General features: G+C 40.0%; 1 protein-coding gene across 1 annotated transcript; it reads left to right on the top strand.

Moving 5' to 3' along the window:
• Positions 1 to 25,204, top strand: LOC109480513 (protocadherin Fat 4-like). The gene is made up of 25 exons (XM_019782718.1): positions 1 to 132; positions 2,108 to 4,042; positions 4,444 to 4,566; positions 5,191 to 5,319; positions 5,716 to 5,841; positions 6,422 to 6,550; positions 6,945 to 7,070; positions 8,333 to 8,446; positions 9,035 to 9,208; positions 9,695 to 9,775; positions 10,436 to 11,466; positions 11,792 to 11,899; positions 12,451 to 12,564; positions 12,891 to 14,255; positions 14,669 to 14,785; positions 15,294 to 15,474; positions 17,296 to 17,364; positions 17,523 to 17,795; positions 18,261 to 18,421; positions 18,781 to 18,967; positions 19,269 to 19,489; positions 20,321 to 20,447; positions 20,655 to 20,800; positions 21,433 to 21,554; positions 24,538 to 25,204. The coding sequence occupies exons 1-25, from the start codon at positions 39 to 41 to the stop codon at positions 25,079 to 25,081; spliced, it is 7,797 nt and encodes a 2,598-aa protein (XP_019638277.1). The 5' UTR covers positions 1 to 38; the 3' UTR covers positions 25,082 to 25,204.
• The last annotated feature ends 53 nt before the right edge of the window (positions 25,205 to 25,257 follow it).

Here is a 25,257-nt window from a genome sequence, read left to right on the forward strand (position 1 = left end):
TTTGTGGAAGCATCCATGATTCGTTTCCACTCTAAACTATGATGTCGGTGATCAACATGGGACGAGGGTCTCTCCTGGTGTTGGTTCTGGTACTTTTGGTTGGAAGAGGTAGCGGTCAAGCTACTACTGAAGGTGAGTTAAAAAGCGCTACATTGGACTTTCATCTAGAAGTTATGGCGTAGTACAATGAATGAAACGTTGCTGTTGTGTGTTGAAAATTATAAATATTGTATTTATTTCGTTTGATTGAAATCAAAATGTAGACTAAACGTTGTGAATATGCATAGCTTGCAAGGTACATTTAACTCAGTGAGTATTTACTTAATCTAGAAACACAAAAACGTAACCACAAATTTGTATCGAATGTCAGATGCGCGAACTAATCACTGTGATTCTACATACATGTATGTATAGCCGGTATAACCACCAATCGGCGTAGCACGCCAGCTTCGTAGGCACGCGGCGCGGTGGCAGCTGGCTATATGTTTTTTTACACCGAGCGACCTGTTACACCTAACCTTAGTTTGCTGTAAAGCTAGCTAGCTGTAAACGTTGACAATGTTTAAATGGTCAAGAAAGACACTTTGTTCTGCAAACAACACACTAAACATATATGCTCTGGCTGCTAAGAAACGGATCGTTTGTTCATGCACCTGCATATATAAACGCGTCGGACTTTGCGAGTGGGTACATACTGAAACTCTACGTACATGCATTTGTAAGTTCCTTTACGCTTGCGGCGTATTTTACATGTGCAGTTTATTTGACACAGTAACATGCTTCCATTAATTGTACGGAAAACCCCACCTTACATTCGTCTGACGCCTTTGAAAACACTGTCACCGTCACCCTCACCGTCGGTCCCATAGCAGTCAGGTGACTGCCGTCGGGGCACACTATAAACTATCATATCAAAGTCTTATCACTGTTATTGAATAGGTTCATCAGGTTGGCAAGTCACGGAATAAAGAGACCCTTTTTACAAAATCATGAGTTTTATTCAGCCGACCTTTCGGTGACCGTCTGTCACCTTCCTCAGCACAATTCTGACTGGTTCACCTGTGCTGCAGTGCAATGTGAACCAGACTAAGAATTGCCCTGAAGAATTTAAGGTAACAGACGGTCATCGAAAGGTCGGCTCCATTAAAACTCATGGCTGTGTAAAAAGAGTCTCTTTATAGATCTTTATAGTCCCGTTACTGTTATTGAACCTGCCACGGGGGCCGTGGGACAAACAAACCAAAGTTCTTTTATTGGATCATCACAGTTTGCAAAATATGTACATTACATCACCGTACGTGCCATAACCTCACCTAAGCGGCATGCATGTGGTTGCCATTGTGTTACGGAATTCGACTGTTGACTTGGGTAACGTTTCAAACTTCTTGGGTTACCAAAATCCACCACTCAAGCATGTTACAATGTATGTACAGTCAACGTTAGGCCACGTTAATTTGATTCTAGGGATGACATCCACTGGGAACCCCAAAACTGATGCGAGCGTACGAATAAAAAGCAAGTTTGGTAAAAAAAGTTGCATTTGTTATGAAATTTACGTGGTCATGAAGGTAGAACAAATGACTAAACACACAGCCGTTTCGTACGATTTACAGTATGGTCGAAAACTTTAAGGGCGGGGGAGTGGGCGAAAATTAATGCGCGCGTGGATGTCATCCTTATGCTCAATTCAAGTGGCCTTTATTTGTAGTAGGTGTGGATACTGGTGTGGATAGTGTTTCAGTCAAACAGACACTAAACAGAACCACCCAAACGGAACGACCCGTCACGGGCAGCGATGTGGCACAAGCAAACGTACTGCGCCTGCGTGGAACCACGGTTGGATATTTGGTCGACCTTTGCATTGGAATTTCACCCGTCGTAGATACGTAGATCGATTTTTTTTCCTACACAAAGTTTGAAAACTACCACGAACACGGCCTAAATTAAAACGAGACGTTCTGTACACCGTGCTATGCACAATGCACGACGGGTTTCGCTCAACTTCGGATCGTACAAACGTCCTTTTGATAAGCACACATTTAATAAGTGATGTAGATCTATTTGTAAGAAAAAAATAGCTAATTGCGTCCTTTTTATTATCAAACAGCTGCAAGTACAACATTCGTGACACAGTCCACCATGGCACAAACAACACACTCCTCCAAACCGCTTGCTTCAAATTCATCGGCATTGATGAATACTACCGAGGAAACATTGAATACAACTTTCACCGCGACACCATTGATGTTCACTACCAATTCAAATGAGACAACTACAGAGGGAAGGAATGAAACACTTAGTACAAGTTCATCTTCACAGACAACATCGATGGTGACTACCGACTCGGAGGAGACAACTACACGGGAAACAACTGAAACACATAATACAACATCAACTTCACAGGCAACATCGATGGGAACTACCAGCTCAGTGGAGATAACTACAAATCAAACAACCGAACCTGTGACTTCAACTACACCAACGGCAATTACAAATTTACTAGAGACAACTCCAGATCAAACAACCGAACCTGTGACTTCAACTACACCGGTGGGAATGACGACAGCTACAGATTCACCACAGACAACTACGGAGAACACAACCGAACCTCTGACTTCAATTTCACCAACGGCAATGATGATAACAGCAAGTGTACCAGAGACAACTCCAGATCAAACAACTGAACCTCTGACTTCAACTACACCAGCGGGGATGATGACAGCTACAGATTCACCAGAGAAAACTACAGATCAAACAACTGAACCCCCGACTTCACCTACACCAACGGCAATGATGATAATTGCAACTACACCAGCGGCAATGATGATGACTACAGCTGATTCAACAGAGAAAACTACAGATCAAACAACCGAATCTCTGACTTCAACTACACCAACGGCATCGGTGATAACTACAACTACACCAGCGGCAATGATGATGACTACAGATTCACCAGAGACAACTACAGATCAAACAACTGAACCCCCGACTTCAACTACACCAACGGTAATGATGATAACTGCAAGTGTACCAGAGACAACTACAGATCAAACAATCGGACCTCTGACTTCAACTATACCAGCGGTGATGATGACAGCTACAGAGTCACCAGAGACAACTACAGATCAAACAACTGAACCCCCGACTTCAACTACACCAACGGCAATGATGATGACTACAGATTCAACAGAGAAAACTACAGATCAAACAACCGAATCTCTGACTTCAAATACACCAACGGCATCGGTGATAACTACAACTACACCAGCGGCAATGATGATGACTACAGATTCAACAGAGACAACTACAGATCAAACAACCGAATCTCTGACTTCAACTACACCGACGGCATCGGTGATAACTACAACTACACCAGCGGCAATGATGATGACTACAGATTCAACAGAGACAACTACAGATCAAACACCCGTACCTCTGACTTCAACTACACTAACGGCAAGGATGACAGTTACAGATTCACAAGAGACAACTACAGATCAAACAACTGAACCCCCGACTTCAACTACACCAACGGGAACTACAAATTTACTAGAGACAACTAGAGATCAAACAACCGAACCTCTGACTTCAACTACAGATTCGCCACAGACAACTACTGAGGAAACAACCGAAGCACTGACTACAGCTTCAATTTCATCTATGACAACTACAAAGGAAACGACCACAAATGTTCCACAGAATGAAAGTACAACCAAGGTGTCCTCAACTGAAACCAATACACCCGGTTCTTCTTCATGTGTTTGTCCCTCAACTGACATGTCATCATTCCAAACTCCTACAATACCGGCCACGAATAACCATTTGGCAACGACTGAAAGGATCACAACAAGTCATGACACTGTCTCTACACCACCGACCAGCGAATGTGCAACGCAGACTATGGCCACTACTCCGGTGGAAGTCGACGAGTGTATTGGAAACAACCACACATGTCATCCCAGTGCATTATGTGTAGATACTGTGTATCTATACGAGTGCGTCTGTCCACCGGGATACTCTGGAAACGGCACCTACTGCAAGGGTCAGTTTTGTTATGTCAATATACTGCATACAAAAGTTACATCTGTGTAATTGGTAAACACTTCTTATGAGACAACAAGTATCGGGTACTGTGGAAGGAGGGGCATAGCAATGGAATCTGCGATAGAAAGCAAGATTGAAGTTGTAACTGTTTCTCATGTCTCATGTTAGACCAATAGTGGTTAGTAGAACATTACATATGATAAAATGAATCAAGCAATTTGGAAAAATTATCTGTCGAGTTTGTGTCACTAAGAGGTGATGGTGTATACACCTGGTAATAACATTATCAAATCATTATTCCTGTGCATTTATTTAATAGACATATGCACTACGCCAAGCACATTAACAACTGTAAAATTAGAGATATATTATTTCATTGCTCCCATCTTTAATTTTCAGATGTGGATGAATGTTTGGATAACTCTGATCTCTGCCATGAAGACGCCCAGTGCTACAACACGGACGGGTCCTACAGCTGTGCATGCATGGGCGGTTATGGAGGAGACGGTTTCAACTGCACTGGTTGGATGATATCTTCTTATCTTATAGTAGTTATAGCCTGGGTGCTAGACTGTTGCCAGGCTAGCTTCTCAGCTCCAGGTCCAGATTTAACTGTAGAGGCTGTTCTGTATATTGCCGCTGACAACAATCTGGCATCCAGGCTATTTTGTAACCTGCGTGTTCTTATCATTCTAATCACAACGTGGGTTTATATATATCTTGTTTCTATTGCTACATAAAACTTTTGGAAGTAAAACTAAATCTGTATTGGAAGATGAGTGTATATGTGTGTGGTATCAGTTTAACAGAGGGCAAATATTAAACAAAAGAAGATGGAGATGGTATAACAACATTTTTTCAAGTATGGACAAAACCATTACTTTATCATGGATATCAATATAATGGATCTATGTCAATTAAGTTATGAAATGTAACTTTCTATACCTATTTTTGAAACGTAGGGTTCATGAAGTTATGAATACTAGTAACACTCAACATTATTCGTAAATAAGTAAATAGATTTTAGTATATATCTTTCAAAGTTCAGTTTAGTATATATCTTTCAAAGTGTATTTCTCTAGATGATTCTGATCTAACATGATGTATATATTTATTATTATTATTATTATTATTATATTATTACAGATATTGATCAGTGCGAAGAGGGAACGCATCACTGTCATCTAAACGCCACATGTACAAACCTGATTGGCATGGATCAGTACAACTGCTCATGTGATCATGGATTCCATGGAGATGGATTTATGTGCGAAGGTATGCTGAACAACTTCTTTCTTATTTATCATAAGTAAGAATTACCCTAAAGGTCTTATACTTGCTTAATATCCTCTTCATCCCTTACCGAGACATAGGGACAAGACTTCATTTGGGTCTGTCCTTTTCCAGCCTTCATTCAATGTCTAAAATGAAAATTTTATTTAATACATTGTACGTAAGCAACCTGCAATATACATGGCTTGCGTTTTGTGTACTAGCATACCTGTATATATATACCTGTATTCCATATACCTGTATAGACCTGTATATAGAATACAGGTATATATGTACATGTATATATACAGGTACAAATACAGGTACAAATCTGTAATTGGAACTAGAGATGCCAGAGTAACTTACCTCTTTTATTCTTCTTTTGCACGTCAACCATAGACATCGATGAATGCGGTGACCCACGCCTACACGATTGTACCCACAATGAGACGTGCACGAATACAATGGGCGGATACAAATGCGTTTGCAATGAAGGATACATAGAACAAGGGTCTATATGCATTGGTGAGTACATTTTTTTAGTTTAATTAGTATTTCATTGAGGTTTATTGACGGAAAACTCTCCTTTAGCTGCCCACCCGAAGGTGGCAGCTATTCTTCCAGGAGAGGGTACATACATGTAAGACATAACAATACATCACGTACATGTACACATTTTAAGTGCAATGAAACTTTAAAACATTAAGATATTTACCATGTTATGACATAAAGCACATTGGTATCACATTATAAGCTATACGTAAGTATATAACGTTGCATTATATACTATGAACTGTAAGAGGCAAGAGTTGTATTAATGACTGCGCTAATGTGACCTGTTGGATGGACAAAACCCTTACTTGAGAATAAATATCAATATAATGGATCTATACCAATCAATTTATGAAATGTAACTTTCTATACCTATAGGTATAGAATATATGTCATTCAGAAACATAAGGTTCCTGAAGTTCTGAATAACAATCAGCATTATTCATGAACTTAAGTTAAATGGATTTTTGTATCTTTCAAACTTCAGTTTGAGTGTATTTCTTTAGATGATTCTGATCTAACATGATGTATATATATTTACTTATTATTACAGATATTGATCAGTGCGAAGAGGGAACGCATCACTGTCATCTAAACGCCACATGTACAAACCTGATTGGCATGGATCAGTACAACTGCTCATGTGATCATGGATTCCATGGAGACGGATTTGTGTGTGAAGGTATGCTGAACAACTTTTTTCTTATTTACATAGGTAAGAATTACCCTAAAGGTCTTATATTTGCTTAATATCCTCTTCATCCCTTACCGAGACATAGGGCCAAGATTTCATCTGGGTCTGTCCTTTTCCAGCCTTCATTCAATGTCTAAAATAAAAATTTTATTTAATACATTGTACGTAAGCAACCTGCAATGTACATGACTTGCGTTTGATGTACTAGCACTGTATATATACCTGTATTCCATCATGGTACCTGTATAGACCTGTATATAGAATACAGGTATATATGTACATGTATATATACAGGTACAAATACAGGTACAAATCTGTAATTGGAACTAGAGATGCCAGAGTAACTTACCTCTTTTATTTTTCTTTTGCACGTCAACCATAGACATCGATGAATGCGGTGATCCACGCCTACACGATTGTACCCACAATGAGACGTGCACGAATACAATGGGCGGATACAAATGCGTTTGCAATGAAGGATACATAGAAAAAGGGTCTATATGCATTGGTGAGTACATTTTTTTAGTTTGATTAGTATTTTTAGTGCAATGAAGTTTATAGAGAACAAGAATCCATGTGCATTAGTGCGTTGATTTTAAAAATAATTTGAATATATTGTATTAGTCATTAGTCTGCAACTTATTCCTACTTAAGCAACATATTACCCATATCACCTGACAAATTAAAAGGAATACTTCTCACCTAGAGCTTTCGATCGGTCACTATGGTCTTCCTCTGTAGACTGACCCAGTGAGACTTGTCACGTGGCTTCTCTGAAGTGTGACGTCACACAGATTAAGGTATCTCGTAAACGATGTCGGCCCATCACCCTTCTCTCAACCGCGACTGGGGCCAGATATCTTTGACCCAGTGTTGACATCACACTTCAGAGCGACTTCATGTTTTAAACATGTATAATATTATTTCATATCATACAATAGCATAAGATCCATATACTTTATACAATGATATGAATGTTTTCTCTCTTGAAGTACCTTTTAAGTCTTGTTCATTAGAAATTATTTACTAAACTAGAAAGGCCAATATTTGCTTTGGAGCAAATACAGCGATGGGTTCACCACATTTTACGACATGGCAGGGAAAGAATGAGAAACACAAGGGAAAACAATGATTTACATTGATATAACTATAATATGAAGTAACATACAACTAAAACAACAGTTGGATAGCTATTCCCTACTTTATTGGTTAGGATTTTTAATTGCATAATGCAAACTGTTGATTTTCAAAATAAATAAAAAACGTTCATGCCCCGCATTCCAATGCTGGAGCAGAAAAGCTTGAAATACCTACCAAAACACTTGAATAAAGACATACTGTCAGTATGGAAATGCTCTGTGCAGGTGTTAATCAAGTTAAATCCCAACAGCCAATCAGCAAGAAATGCTCTGTGCAGGTGGAAATGCTCTGTGCAGGTGTTAATCAAGTTAAATCCCAACAGCCAATCAGCAAGAAGTATAGAGGAAAGCTGCATGCCTATTGGTTGATGCCCTGCATTCCATTGTGATGACTCATGGTAAACACGGCACACTAACACAGTAATACATTTGCTATAACACAGCCAAAAAACTCAAATAAAACCATTCTAAAAGCCTGTATCACAAAAATACGTCAAAACATTTACCATGTTATAACAGAAATCATTGATATCACATTATAAGCTGTATGTATATAACGTTGCATTGTATGCTATGAACTGTAAGAGGCAAGAGTTGTATTAATGGAAAATTGTATTAAATTGTCTTACAGATGTGGATGACTGCGCTAATGTGACCTGTTGGAACTCAGGCGTCTGTGTGGATGGACTGGGAAGTTACAGATGCGACTGCCAAGAAACGTTCATCGGGGAGCACTGTGAAATTTGTTAGTATTCATTTGTTGTCTTTTAAAAAAGTAAATATCTCCAGCTTTTTTAATTAAAGCCATTTAATAAACATGTATCAATCTAATGCCATGTGTGCATCTAATGTTATTCTGACACCAAGCGCATTTCTCCCTTTTAATTTGTTGATTTATACCAGTAATATTTGCACTGGTGCCTATCAGCTCAAAAGGTAAAGCGTGGTATGTTGGTATTTTTCAATGTTATGTTTAAGCTCCAATCCAATATGCATACTTTAAACAAACAATTTAGTCCCTTCACTGTTTCAATTTACCTCAGCACCGAACGATTAAGGTGTATAGCTTCTGCTCATATTCTATCACATATCAAACATTATTTAAGTCTTGAATTGATAGTACAAATCAAGCTGCTACTAGCCCAATCATCTGCTACTAATTCATTTGTTATTGGGCTAAGCAGTACGAAAGAAGATAATAATAGACAGAATTTAAACTGATACCAAGAAGCTTTCATGTCTCTGCTGATACACACGACTTATTAAGGCTTAAATGTAGAAGCTTTCAGACCAAGTCTTGAATTTATTGTATTACTGAATGTTATTTGTTTAGACCAATCGGAGTGGGGTGACTGGAGCCCGTGGAGTGAGGACTGTGAGGCCCGGTATGTGAACTACACGGCTGTGGAGGCTCGCATCAGAACACGAACCTGTCAGGACAGGGCAGACCTGCACGGAGCTCCGTCCTGTGAAGGAACTGGCTTGGAGTGGCAACTGTGTGAAATAGGTTCGTGTTCCTAAAGATATTAAAATGTTCTACAGTTGAGTCTAATATTTTTATTTCCTTTTTTTGTTCAAAAGTAAATCTAGCATAATTGCATTTATGAGAGTTTAAGCAGTATATAACAAGTGTATATTTTGCAGTACAAACGTTCCGAATAAAAATCGTGAACCATGGAGCATTTTCAAAATAATGCAAATAAGGATTTGATTTGATCGCTCCCAGTGTAGAAAGCAGTTGAACATCCTATACGTCATTAGACTATTGTGAATAACCGAAGTCATGATTTCTCATTCCACGTCATTTTAAGAAGTGACGTGAGCAATGGGTTCAATGGGGTAGCGGTAGTCAGTAGCGGCCTCCGTCCTGGCTTAATGAAGGTTATTTGTACCCGGCTCCCTTTTCTCCTACTACTTTTCTCCCATCGCGAAATGATAACATTTCATGCTGCCATAACATTATCATATATTTATAAGTTTTGTATATCTGCAGGCCGAGAAGCGCGAAATTTCTCCCACTTGTTCCAGACAGTCAGCTCACCTATCCAGCCCGGTTACGAGGTACATGACATAGGTAAGCGCACCATTATAAACCTTTCATAGGGAATATTGAATTGAATGAAGACCTTTATTGTACATTTTGCCCCACTGGGCTAAAGACAGGTCACATATTGACAAAGGACATCATCAATGTTGATAATAAAACTGCTATAGTACACAAGTACTTTCAACTTCCTCTCGCTTTCTGGTAATCTTATAAATGTAGTTGGCAGTATGAGTAGTTAGAGCTGGTTTGTTAAAGACTACAAGGAATATAATATTGTAACTCAATACACAGTCAGACGTTCTTGTTAACTTGATTGATGGAGGAATCGGTTGTGTAACGGTTTCTTTCTTTATACATGCGTGTTAACCTAACATATAGACTAGCACGTTTTCCACAGTGTCACTAAATGTGGGATTGGCACTAGTCGTAGCTTGAATTGCGGAATTGACATATGATTATTTGCATTCCAAGTTACCTGCATAGTACTTAAATGCCCTATACTGTGTATACCTTTACTTGGGAACAGCTGTTCAGGACTTCTATTGAAGGAAGAAATTTGCGCAAAGAATTTCGTCCTGTCTCGTATAATTGTCTATGGCAGTCTAAGACATCGGCTAGGGTTTCGTCTGCGCTATAATTTGCCTCAGTTGATTTTATCACTAAGATTAACATTTCTTATTTCAACAGTTCTTGATCTAAGGGGACTTTCGTTAGAAGACAGTGACGGAAATGTTAGATTCGAAATACTTTGGTCTGATGAGGGCAAATTTGTTCTCGAAGATAACGGACTGTTGAAGGTCTCGGAGATGCTCGATCCAAACAGAGCGTACGGGCTGACCATAGTCTCCATAGATAACAGCACTGAACCGTCTGCCCTCCTGCACATATACAATGTTCTCATTGATGTGAATCATACGGAATGGATCTACGACAAAACCGGATGCCCCCACGTTACATTGGAAACAGAAGTGGAGGAGGAGAAGCCAAATGGGACAACCGTTGCACACTTGGCAACAGAACTCAATGGAGACGAAACCACGCGGTATTTCCTGCGACCCGGTCCCTATAGCGAATTCGTCTATGTTGATGAATTTACGGGAATAGTGTCTACCAGCCAGTCCCTTGACAGAGAAGAAACGCGGTCTTTCTGGTTTGATGCCGTAGTTGTTAACCACACGTCAACAGCCATCGTTACTGTAAACGTAGAAATAACTGACATCAACGATCACCCTCCAATCTTCCAAAACACTCCTGTCTGGGGTATCATCTCTTCAGACGCCCCAGCGCTCACGATCGTGGCAGTTGTCAAGGCAACGGATGAAGATGACGGTACAAACGGCATGGTTGAGTACGAGTTAATGTCTTACAACGATGCTTTTCAAATCACTGCCACTGATGGTATCATCCGTGTGAAGGATACTGAATCTTTGCCCAGTGACCTTCTGGTAGAAATATCTGTACGGGCTAGAGACCTTGGATCGGTCCAAAGGTCGACCGATGCACATAGAGCTGTAGATCTGACTATCGTTTCGTCCAGTCTCATCCAGATTGCAGTGGTTGAAAGTATAGAGGAAAACATACCCGTAGGCACTATCGTGGCTAATTTCTCCGACAAGCTGCAAGAGGAAGACCCCGAAGAATCACCCAGAAACTACAGGTTCATATTACAGGATGATGGATCAGGACAGGCGCAGCAATTTTCTCTTGGCAATACTACGGTAAGATTTACAGTTACTGGATATCAACTTAATTCTATGGGATTTAATTTTGAAACTTTATATCTGAAGGTTCTGGGTTCGAATCCCTGATAGGGCCCAATATTGTGCCCTTGGGAAATGCTCTTTACACGCTCTTTAACATTTCTTCACTCAACTTGGGTTGAAATGATTATACCTAGCTTCGGTTAGAGACGTCCTCTCAATAATAAACAGATAAACAAACAACCAAATCATACACTGAGTTAAGTTTAAATCACACAATATTTTATGTTCATTTTGTTACGTTTACGAAACATGAAGATCTGACGGTTTTTTCTTGCAACAGGGCATCTTGAGGACTGCTGCGGACATCGACAGGGAGTCCAACACTTTCCAGGGAAGGTACACCTTCACGGTGGTGGCCTACGAAGAGGGGTCCTGCGACGGAAGGCTGGTATGTGATAACAGTTCACATTTTTCTTAACTTCAATCACATAACACCTTAAGTTGCATAAGCTTTAAAATTTGAAATTGATTTTTTTTATAAAAGCAAGTTTAAATGGCGATGTTTAAAGTAGTGGCTGTTTTTGAGCGGGCTAATCTTGCAACATTTCCCAGAGTAGGAACGCCGATATGGTAGAATCGGCAATATTATCGATAGAGTCTCTGCCGATAGTGATCCTGATCGGATTCTGTTAATTTGGAGACAGTCAAAATCATCATTTTTCAACTTCGATTCAGTGACTTGACTTGATCTATCTATCTATCTATATAGATGTCTTCCTCGCTTTTCAGTATATGATAAGCAGATGTATCATGCATAGCTACACAGTATACAACTAAGCCCTTGTGGAAAATACGGCCGACGTTGATGGTCTAATTTACCATGAAGTACCAAATGTCATCAATGCAAGCAGATCCACTTCTCAAATAATTGATTCTGCGTTGATATTTTCACTTAATGGATTTTACATTGGATGTGTAATTGTTTCCTTGACTATACAGATCTCTGTTGCCATCAATGTGACTGACATCAACGACAACACGCCTGTATTCAGCTCCCAGACGTACGTGGGACATATTGCCGAAAACGCGGAGGCCGATGCTGCAGTCCTATTCGTAAGTACTGTAGACCACTGTATTACATACATGTACACTGTCTTTTTATTGCCTTATATAGATATATAGATATATCTACCCCATGGTTTCATTTACACACTCATATGCAGATTTCATAAGCCGTGTTTATTCAAAAGCACACAACATTACCAAGCGTTTTCATACAAAAGCACACAAATTTGCAAATTTCACAAGCCGTTTTCATTCCAAAGCACAAAAATATGCAAATTTCACAAAATGCTTTCATTTAAAACCGTACACGTACAAAAATGCAAAATTCACAAAATATTCATTTTTCTCATCATGTCAACAATCTACCCATACAGCCTAACAACCAGGTTCCCCAGGCGACAGATGCGGACTTTGGCATCAATGGCACCGTCACGTACGACATTCAGTCATCTCACAACACCGCCACCGGGATGTTTTCAATAGATCCACAGACAGCAGCGATCTATGTTTCCTTTGATGCTGCCTTTGACAGGGAATCACGAGCGCAGTACAACTTCGTAGTTACCGCAACAGATAGAGGTGGAGGAGCCGGAAGCCGAACTGGAACGGCAACGGTTACCATTAACATTGACGACATAAATGACAACGAGCCAATCCTAGAGTCCACTGTCAATGAGTACAACATATCTGAACATGTAAGCGGAGGGTTTCTTATAACCACATTGTCGGCAACAGATGCCGATCAAGGAACCAACGCGGAAATAGTCTATACATTAGAAGGCGGAGACCGTTTGTTCAATGTCCATCCAACAACAGGTGAACTTGAAGTAACCAGTGGTCACTTGGATGCGGAAACTACGAACAGATTCACACTTAACATATCAGCTCACGATCTCGGAAGCCCGCCTCAAACTGGGACGCAGACAGTGACAATAAACATCTTGGACTTTAACGACAATGCTCCGGTATTCTTACAGAGCGTGTACAAGTTTTCCGTAAGTGAAGACATTGAAGTTGGAGGAACGATCGGAAATTTATCGGCTACTGATGCAGACATAACTGAGCAGAATTCCGACATAAGATATAAAATTCTAAATGGGGTCGGACCCTTTTATGTTGATAGCTTTAACGGCGCAGTAGTTGTCAATGAAACTCTGGATTACGAAGAAGGACAGACATATTTTGAGTTTGAAGTAGAAGCACAAGACACGGGAATCCCCGCATTGACAGGGAAGACGAGTATCCTGCAAATCGACATCACAGACGCAAATGATAACCGGCCAATTATCTCTGATATAAATCATAATTATAGCCTGCTTGCTACAGCACCGGAGGGGTCTATAGTAACAGTAGTACAGGCCTTGGACATCGATAGTGGAAACAACGGGAAAGTAACATTCGCCATAAATTCAACACGCGAAAGTTTCAGCATCGATGAGGACACCGGCATCGTCAAACTGAATCATCAGCTTGAAAACGTCAATGAGGTAACATCTGTAGTCACTGCAACAGATAACGGGGAGAAGAAAATGTCCTCCAACTTCACGTTAGTTGTACAAATAGTCGAGCCAGAAACCGGAGTGACGCTGGACCCGCTAAACTTCAAGAACGACACCTACACTATCGATGTTACCGAGAACATTTCGGGGGATGTCCCAATACTGAACGTCTCCATAGCCGAGGAAGGGCTCACGTACGCCATTCTACCGGAGAGTCCTCTGTTTAAAGTGGATGAACAGGTATGGACATGCTGCTGTTAAAGAAGTTACTGTCGTAGTTGTATATTAGATATATGCCAGATGTATTCTATGCATTTTACATGTTGGTGAAATGTTTCGAATTTATGTTTGTCCTCTGGAATGGCAGACTCAACACCTTTCATTGAAGAGCTTAATGCCTTTGCATTCGAATTAAACTGTCTTTGGTATGGTGTTTTCTAAACAATAAACACACTTTTTCTAAATGATTCCCAAAAACTAACGAAAAGCTCCCGGCAAAACTCCCTCCGCGGCATAACTCGAGCAGCTCCCCGAAAATAATAATGCCGTCGCCGCACAAGTCTGCGAAGAAGGCTATACAAGAAATTCATTGACTATACCAACAGCATTGCATTAGATAGGTGGTTTTTTATCTGCTCTTCTTCTTTTCATAGGGCGTAATTCACACTAGATCATATAGAGGAACTTCGCTGTTAGACAGGGAGACGTCAGAACGGCATGTTCTCGTGATTGTGGCGAAAGACACGTCAGGACGCCAAGCAAGTGCACCGGTAAGGACGTCATTCGACATTTAAGTTAAATTAAGTATACGCCCCTACTTCCTTGATAAAGGCAAGTAATATCATACATGTTCATTCCTTATACATGTAGTAGTGGGAGAGTTCAATTGTTGTGTTAAGCAGCTTGTAAATATAAAAAAAAGATACCCAGTCACGCTTCAGCATTGCTGAGGAAACTGGAGTCGTCAAATTTTTTAATTAAAAGAGGTAAAAAACAACAACAGATGGTCTGCAGCAGTACCAAGGCCAGCCACCAGGAGTCCCAAATTTGGCCTTGATCTATGTCTTTCTAAGTCCTTCTTAAGTTATGCTAACACACACACACACACACACACACACACACACAGAGATAAACGAAAAACAGTAGTTAAATGTAGTTAAAAATCCCAAAAGTAACAATCACCAGTCTAATCTGGTATTTATTGTCATAGCTATAAATCCTATTTTCCATGCACTACAAAGCGTTACAACTAATTTTCTGACTTTTTTCTCTCACTAGGTTGTAGTAAACGTGTTGGATGTGAATGATGAGCCTCCAGTGTTCTCGGAGGGAGGAGTGATTTTCGAGGTGGCAGAGGGAGACGACAGTGTCGGTAGCACGGTGGGAACTGTGTCTGCTGCGGACAGAGACGCCGGGTTGAATGGCACTGTGGAATATCACATCATCGATGGCAATGCTGGTACGTATATGTGTACTATTGCTGTAACGTTTTAGGCAGTGTGTTACAATAATAAAAGACACTCGACAGATGAAAGGTAATTCACTGATCATGAGATTTAATCCTGGGAAAGAAAACCAGAAAACTACATCGTTTAGCAGGTATGTAAGCGTGCTGAGTGACACGCTATAACGTGGCTTTGACGTGCACAGGGAACACACCATGACGGCAGTCATAGGGTGCTATATGGGGCACCAAGAACGGCTGTCTTTACTGTATCTATATCAACAAATTATGTGGACAGGTAGTAATAGCCCACTCAAAAAATAGTTCAAGAATCATATTTTGTAGTGGTTGAGTTTTTATGACTGGCTGAGTTTACGAAAACATCGAATCATCGGCAAGTTCGTGCATCGCCCGTCGCTGACCGGCCGATCGCGGGATCGTTTAGACTTAAACTACTGAATATTGCTCATCCAATATTGGCAAAAACGAGACTGACATATTGAATATCACCTGTAAACTGCTTGTCATAGTCAGATACCTGTCAAAACCCGACAACACAAAACAAGATAAACTTAACTTATTTTCATTTTGAATTTTAAGAAAAGTAATCGAGGTTGGTACATGGTAGTTCTAGGTTAAGCCATTCAGAAATTATGGCATGAAATTTGGCGCGGGTCCTAAAACGAAAACCTCTTGTTTCCTTACATAAGTGAAATCTTTCTATACTATATTTTCTTCCAGATAACTCATTTGGTATAAACATCACCTCCGGCTCTGTCCATGTGAAGAAACCGCTTGACAGAGAGAGCTTAAACAACGACGAGATCATCCTTACAATTCAGGTCAGATATATAGCTTGTAGCAGATTCTTTCAACGCCTGGTATGTAATACATAATGTCTTTTAAAGTAAGCTTTTCGATGTAAATTTATGAATGCATCTATATATAGCATATGCTTCTATCTGTAATGCTTCTAACATTATGAGATAAATAACAAGTTTAGAACGTTATGAATGATTGTTTTGGTAACTATAGGCGTGCTAAGTAAAATATAAAATTCAAAGTACCAAAATGATTGTTTCCATCTCTATTATTGTAGTGCAGGCAATAAGTGACGATGTCTGAGCTTTCCTAAGCTATTTTCCCATTATTTCAGGCCACGGACAAAGGAATCCCATCTCTAAGTTCAACCAAAAATGTGACAATTAAAGTTACCGACATAAATGATGAGCCACCTGTGTTCTTGGAAAACACATACGTCGGCTACATAGATGAAGAGCAAGAGGGTGGCATTATGGTGAGTGGCCTAGCTGTACTTATGTATAAGATTTAGCTGCAAATCTAATGCTGGATATAATAGGCGTTAGTGAGCTACTTGCTTAAGGCTTTGGACATTCCTTCTAATTGGTTCCTACCAATGTCTTGCGACTAGAAATTTGACATCTATGGAGTCCCTTTTCATTGAATGTTAGCCTATAAACCGGGACATTGATTTTCCAAACGAGGAATAGGAACTTTGCATCTTTTTCATCTATAGATATTGGCTCATTTAGAGCTCATGATTCAGTGTCCCCATTGACACCATTTATTACACTCTAAACATCATGGAACTAACAGTTCCAATTCTGATATGGTTCATTATTACTCATACAACAGAGTAAGAATGTCTTTAATTCTGCTGACGTTGCAGAGTTGGTGATCAAGCTTCTCGGAGCCTGACTTGTAGGAAAGCTACGATAAGCATGATTTAGCTGCTTAATTACACCCCTTAATTCTGACCCCTAATGCTTGTTCCTAATACTTCTTTTTCGCAGGTACTTCAAGTTTCTGCCGAAGATAGAGATCTTGGGTCAAATGCAGACGTAGAGTATCGTATCATCAGTGAAAGAAGCTTTCATGTCGGAGGTAAATATGACCCTGCACTTTTTACTTGTGTTTGTTGTATGATTGGTTTCTCTTATTTATCATTTGTAGGTGTAATAAATGTTGCTTTTGTATATACATATGAAGTCAAATATCAAATGACAAGCTTCAGTTTCTTCATGTCATTCCTTTCTATCCAGCTGGAGGTAGTATCTTTACTTCTAGAAAGCTGGACAGGGAGACGAAAGACGTCTACTCATTCTTGGTTGAAGCGTACAATCCTGACGCTCCTCATCTGAGCAACATCGCAACGGTCAACATTACCGTCAACGACGTCAACGACAACCCGCCTCACTTTACAACCCTTCAACATGAGACTGTAACAATTCCGGAAGATACTAAGACGGGGACCAGCGTGTTTCAGGTGTCTGCTGAGGACAGGGACGGCAATGATGTTTCCTACAGATTGACAGGTAACAGGGCGTTCAACTTTGTCGTACGACCATAAACTACCGGTCATTCCTGAATCAGTCATGCATGTGCCGTTCAAAATCTAGTTGATATTCTTTCCAAAAGCATGCCTTAGATACTTGTGGTTATTTGTGTCAAAGTTTTCCGACAAAAATATTGGACGACGGTCATATTGCCGTATATTGTAATGTCGTCGCACGAGTCTATTAAATGCCGTAGAGTTTTCAAGCAGGCTACAATGGAACCAATTGCCTGCAAAGACATGTCGACATAGCTTTTATTTTGATACTGCTGGCTGAAATCATCCCAGAAATTCACTCAATTTAGACCGTACGGAGAACTAACTACACATTTTCCTTTTTACTCTATATTTCTTCTAGTTGTATTCAGGACAACGAAAAATATATATCAACCAATTGTCTAAAAAGGAGAAAATAAACGAAACTTTGAATTTGTCACTTTTACAGGAGGTAGCTGTCGTGAGCTTTTCTCTATCGACGGAACAAGTGGTGAAATCAGCGTGAACCAAAGACTGGACTCTATTGACCGGCGTGAAGAAGTTTACTCCTGCAGTATCGAGGTTACTGCTGACGATGATGGAGTTCCTTCACTAAATACAACAATAAAGGTCAATAGTGAATTAGTGAATTGTTTGTTGCAAACTTTAAAAGTCGCTAAGACTGGCAAATAAATACCCCTGGCCTTTTTATCATATATTTTCTATAGGCTTTTAAAATAATCACATTAAGTTTTTTTTTTTATTTCAAAACCATATATTGTTGGATTTGGAGGCATCTACACACCAAAATGTGTATTCATAGCCCCTGTGTGTGTTATGATCCGAAATGTGGTATGGGATGCCTATGGCATATGCGCTTAGGACTGGTAAATACTGCATTTCAATTTCAATTTCAGTCAATGCGTTTCAAAGTCTTATCAAGAAAAGAAGTAACTTTACTGATTAAATATTTGTCGTATTTTTTTCAGATCGCCATCAACATAACAGCAGTGAACTACTTCTGGCCTGAATTTGAAACCACTTTCTTCAATGTGACTGTGAGAGAACGTTTAGAATGGGGTGAAGACGTTGAAGGGGTTCTGCTCAATGCAACAGACTCGGACGAGGGACGAAATGGTGTGGTCAAACTGGAAATCACTGATACATCACACGAAGGTATCATCCATTTCTATTCAGTATTTTTTTTAGTATTGCTACTTTAATGGGAGGGATACTACTCTGAAAGTTGATTTCACCTTTTCCATTTAGAATGGAGCCTCACTCACTCACTCACTCACTCACTCACTCACTCACTCACTCACTTACTCACTCAGTCCCATAGCTTTAAACTAAAATATAAAATCTATATCGTTGGAAGCATGAAAAATATTGACAGAAGAATAGATTATTGTACTGTTCCGAGTAAATTGTGTTAAACTGTTGTACCTTTCAAGTTGTTTTGTGTATTCACTATCAGGTTTATTCAACGTGACATCAGAAGGACAACTTATCGTGAACGTTCCCGAACTGGACAGAGAGCCGGACAACGACCATGTCTATGTTATCGTGAGTGCCTACGACATGGGAACTCCGCGAAAATATGCCAACGTTTCTGCAACAGTTAACATTACCATTCTGGACATCAATGACAACGTACCCGTGCCAGATTCTGACGACATTGAGCTATCCATACCTCAGGTTAGTGTGCACTGATATATCGATTCATTGTATACTTACTTTACGTTGGTCGACCTCCCGCTCGAACCTAACTTGAAAGCACTGTCTTCCACTCTATCAGAGACTAGATTTCCTTCACTTCTATTTGGCTGGTGTCTGATATGATTTAAGGTTCTCCATGAATTTAATCGTAGGTCTTACTCGACTTCTTTGACCGTTTGGGGTTAGGACAAGGATGGATGCTATAATCATGTCAGAATACCTGACGCAGTGTGCAGCCAGTTTCAATCTGAGCGTTTTTATTTTCTCTGTGTCATTAGCATATATTATGTAATTTCTTGCTGTTTCCTATACAGAACGATTTGATCATTGGATATCACACAAGTACGTGTGACAACGCAAGCTCAATCTAGCTAAAAGTGACATTCCTTGCTGTATTTTTATTAAAGGACACGCCACTCGGAACCATCGTAAAGAATGTTACTGCATCGGATCGGGACATCGGTGAGAACGCCATCTTGCGATTTCGCCTAGATGAGCAGAATGGAATTCTAGCAGCAATAGGTCAGGATTGGAAGAGCGTTATTGGGCTGTTTCTTGTACATCCAGCAAGTGGAGCCATAACCCTCAACGGAGCACTGGATGTAACAAGTTATGTAAGTCATATCTTGATGTTCATTAGACATTAAAGGTTCTTAATTGTTGGGTACCACTGTTCATGATTAAGAACAAACACACACACGTACAGCTCTACATGATTATGTATGTGCGTAGAAATTTAATCATATGACCAAGACGCTAATACGAATATCTACGCACTATTAATTCTGGCTTTTGTTTCCTTTCCGTAAGCTATTTTACGTCTTTGTGGAGAACTCAGTGGACTTCGAAGGCGACGTCAACGAGTTGGAAATACACAAAATCAAAGTTAAAGTTAATGTAATGTCAACGAACCGGCACGCACCTACATTCACTAAAGGTTTGTGTCCCTTTGATAATTCGCTTTGTATTGTTAACCTTTGTTAAGTTTACATTACCGGACTTGACTTTTATACACTACCACTAAAATATGTAACCATTTATAAACTAAACATTACCTGAATTGACTGCAATTTTCTGCCATCGGTAATCCAACTGAAAATGAACTGAAAATTCATGCGGACAAGTTTTATTTTACTCCACTCAGATCATTACGAGCTCCATGTTAATGACAGCCTGCTTCCAAGAGGACACATTTTTGAAAACGTGTCGGTCAAAGCAACAGATGATGACTCTGGTTCCGATGGGGAGATCGTGTATTCCTTTGAAGACCGGACATGCCAAGCATTCTGGGTAAGTTTGGTGAAGAACCTCAATATCTAATGATTCAACTTCTGTATGATTATAGTTAATACTTCAAACTTCTGTTTTAAAGTTAACACAAAGTTCTCACTTAGAACGTATCAGACGCTCTCGTCTTCCTCATTAAAAGGATATGCACCAAGTACAATTGGTCACGTCAACACTGGGACAAAGGTATCTGGTACAGTAATCCCAGAGTTGACGTCACACTTCAGAAAAGCCACGTGACAAGCCTCACTGGGTCAGTGTACTGAGGTAGACCAGAGTGACTGGTCAAAAGCTCTAACTGAGAACATTTCTATTTTGGGTTAGAACAACAGTTTTAACTTCTAAACATCTAATGATATCTAATAATAACTCTATTAATGTCTTAATACAAAATCTCTGCGCATCATGATTCAGATGAAAATTCCAACACCTATTGAAGCTTAAGTAAATGTGTCGTGTAGGGTCATTTCAAGATCACGCTGATTGCAGCATACGCGCTGCAATGTTTCCATTGGAATAGAGACAGCATTCGCTTTTACAATATGTCAATGTTTATAATTGTTGCCATATACATGATACGTAATGATTTATGTTTAAGTCAACAACATCTACACTATAGTGTTTATTTTTCTCAGTACGTGCTGACCATCGACCCGTGGAACGGTACTATCTTAATAGATAATACACTGGGAGAAGAAGAATCCAACAGGTATTGTACCATCTATGCAGTGGACCGAGGCAATCCACAAAAACGGAGGTAAACATTCAATCATTCATTCACTGACATAATCAAGTACCTTGTGGCTAATTATAGACATTGTCTTGTAGGTTAAAGTTCAAACTTACCAGCGTCATTACTAATCAGAATTTCTGCAACTATTTGGCTTACATTTAAAAACCGAAACCTTTTGTGTGAGATTATTGAAGCTTCATAGCAACCGACTCAATAAAATCTTGAAATAGTATACAATTTGAGATGGTTGATTGCGATTCTAAGAATGTTGCTTGTCCAACGTTCAATTAAGTTTCATCTCTTGTTACAGAGGCAACTTACAGTGTACGTGTCGTTGTAACTGAATCAACCATGAATTAAAACGCGATTAGATTGAGTATAATGATGACATTTAATCAATGTCTTCGCATTGGCAACGTTTAATGATCGTGTGACATTAGCCATGGTTCAAATGTTTCAAAAAGCGTATTACCCGGCTTTTGGATTTTGAAATCTTGAATAAAATTTTTATTCGTCTTTTCCATTTGACTGAAATTTGTTGTACATTGAACATCGACAGCGATATTCACGTACTGCTAATTATGTCTATTCCCAGCAACGCGTCTTTGATCATAAAGGAACCAGACGAGCTGTCGACTACACCAATGCCGGGTGAGATATCTTATTACTTCTGGGTACGGAAGTATAATTTTGGGTAGCTGAGCTGTGAGTCTGTGCATCCGTTCCGGACATAGTGGTAGTAGTAAGTTGACATCACGTAAATGGGGAAAGATTGGCAGGAGATTTAAGTAGTACTGCTCTGTTTTTTTGGTCATGTTAAATCTTGCTTATTAATTAGATGTCATTGTGCATCTGAATTCAGAAGTGAACACAAAAAGAAACTGGACTTCAGAAAGTGATTTTCCCAATGTGGAACTCTAATTCTTGTATAATTCCCGTCAGATACCGAGACCTTAACACACTATTTACTACAATGAGTTATCTGTTACTATGTCGACAGAATGCCCAGTCGCGCCGCCTGATAAGGGAACGGTGATCCTAGCCCTGCAGATCGTCACTGGTATTCTCACATGTTTGGTCGTCTTGTTGACCACTCTTCTCTTGAGGTAAGCATTCAGTGGGCCATCCATTGCCAAATTTTCCACGGTCTCCATGCTGGTGACCTTTATTATACAGTTGTTACTCATATAACTCATTCAAAGTATGATACGGTGAGCAAAAGGGCAATTAAGACTTTACCGTTTCTTACTTTATTTGCCATTTTCAAGAGTCAAAACGTGGGCAGATTGGATCGCCTTTTGTCTACCTGTTTCTGACGCTTTCATGAAATGACTCATAAAATTTATTGATGAGCCCGCTTCTTACCAGCCTACATGGCTAATTAATCAGTGAACGTTATCTATTTTGACAGGTAATGTCTAGCTTTTACCAATTTTCGTGCTTGTTGTAAAATGCCGTTTGTTTTCTCCGCAAAGGAACCGTGTAAACTGCCTGAAGACCATACGTGCTGAGGTGAGAGACCAACATTTTATACATTTTGGGCTGAAAAGTCGATAATGCGCAGTATCTGTAGTTGACTTTTAACGACATGTCAATGAATTTATAGAAAAAGATATGTATTTCTAGGCAATACAAAATGCAGTGACATAGTAATATTGTCTCATTTTACCTTTTAGAGGGCCAAGTCAACCGCCAGTATCCGCCCGGAGATTCTTGCAGACCCCAAAAAGAACAAAGGGTGAGTCGTGAATCATTATCGTATCAAAGTGTCAGAGAAGAATGTATTTTCCTTTTGGATAGATATACCTGCTTTACAATGTCGCTTACCAAATTTTGAAACACCCAGGGAACAGAACGGAGGTGTGTTGATACCGACACAGCTTCCTGCACGTCTGCACCAGGTATGTGCTATTTTAGTACATATCTATACCTACCTACCTACCTACCTACCTACCTACCTACCTAACTACCTATCTACCTACCTACCTACCTACCTAACTACCTACCTACCTACCTACCCACCTACCTAACTACCTACCTACCTACCTACCTACCTACCTACCTACCTACCTACCTACCTACCTTTCTCTATATATATACATGTGTATATTCTACAAAGATTATTTATAATTCTTTCATGCTTTACATGTATGACATCCGTGTGTCTTCATCTATATTGATTGGGATTATACAGCAGATGTAATCAAACTGCAGAGTTAAACCATGGTTGCCTACATACTTTAGAGAATGCAAATATCGTTTTCAATTAGGTTTTGGACAGAAATGCAGCAGCAACGCCAGTGAACGACACGGAACCGGTGTACCATGAAATCAACGAACGAACAACGTCGCCTCCCTCTAATAGACGTGCACGGCAACCCTTACCAGTGGCTGGCGCTAAAATAAACAGGTATTTTGACTAGTACTTCAAACAAAACATTTTATCTTGATCATTTCACGTACAGGGCTTACGTAGTTTTACTGACCGTTTGGTGAAAGAGTTTTGCAGCATAACAAATAGTTCTTGATTTTAGAATTGGATTAAAAACATCACAAAAGTAAAGATATCATAAGTGAAGCTAACCATAGTGATAACAATCTGAGATTATACCAATCAACTCGTGCGACAGTTGGTAAGAGTTAAGATCATTTAACATGTCACTTGTATTTGAGTCCGAGTACCGTACTTCAGGACTTCATCGGCCATCTCCACTTTGCGGTCTGCATGGCCAGCAAGAGCCAGTCTTTGGTTCTGAATGGTCTTTTAGTGATCGGGGGTAGACCATTTTAGAGTTTTTTTTTAAATAAAGCGGCTCTGCCAGAGAAAGTTAAGAGCGACCCGGAACAGCGCGTGGAGTTACCATCCAGTTTCTTGGACAGGGCTTTGGTTAGAGTCCATGAATCAGAGCCATATAACAGAATTGGCTCTACACATGATTTGAATAGCTTTAGTTTGTGGTGTACTGGAGAACACTTTAACTTTTCTACATACTACATGTCACTTCAGGCACCTGCAGCATCCAGTAGACGGGCTAACTCCTGCACGACCGGGACAGGAGGAGACGACACCGTCGGTTCCTCGCGGAGGAACACTCCCGCCGCTACAGCGAGACATGAACGCTCCTCAACGTACTCTCGGGCCCGAAAAAGAGAAGAGACGGAAGAAGAAAAGGAGGAGCAAGATCCATCCGGAATGCAGGAGTGATCGTGACAGCGGAATCAGTGGGTCACAAGACGATGGACAGAGCTCCTTCAAATCTTGGCCTGACTCTCCCAAAGCTTGGACTGACTCCTCCAAAACTTGTACTGAATCTTCCAAAGGTTTGACTGGCTCCCCTAAAACTTGGACTGACTCCCCCAAACCCTGGACTGACTCCCCCAAAGCTTGGGCAGAGTCCCTCAAAGTCCACCCTAATGACGTACAGTCTAGGCCGGGTTTTGACTATGAGTCACGAGGAGATAGTGAGGAGGAGATAGATTCAGACGTCAGGCCTGTGTACGAATACGACACGGAGGCGACCACTGACGGTGGCTCGATGTTGAGCCTGTAGATGTATGTGCTAAATCGACCAACATGTCAGACATTATTGTTATGATCAATTGCTACTGCACTGGTCTGTTTTCTTGCCTACAAAACGCATAGGTTGAGAAAACATGTTTAGTCCGATGAATAGATTGGAAGATTGGATCATGCGAGCAAAGAAAATATGTATATGAACATGTAAAA

This window comes from Branchiostoma belcheri, unplaced genomic scaffold (genome assembly GCF_001625305.1).
Source record: "Branchiostoma belcheri isolate BF01 breed outbred unplaced genomic scaffold, Haploidv18h27 scaffold51, whole genome shotgun sequence".
NCBI classification, from domain to species: domain Eukaryota; kingdom Metazoa; phylum Chordata; class Leptocardii; order Amphioxiformes; family Branchiostomatidae; genus Branchiostoma; species Branchiostoma belcheri.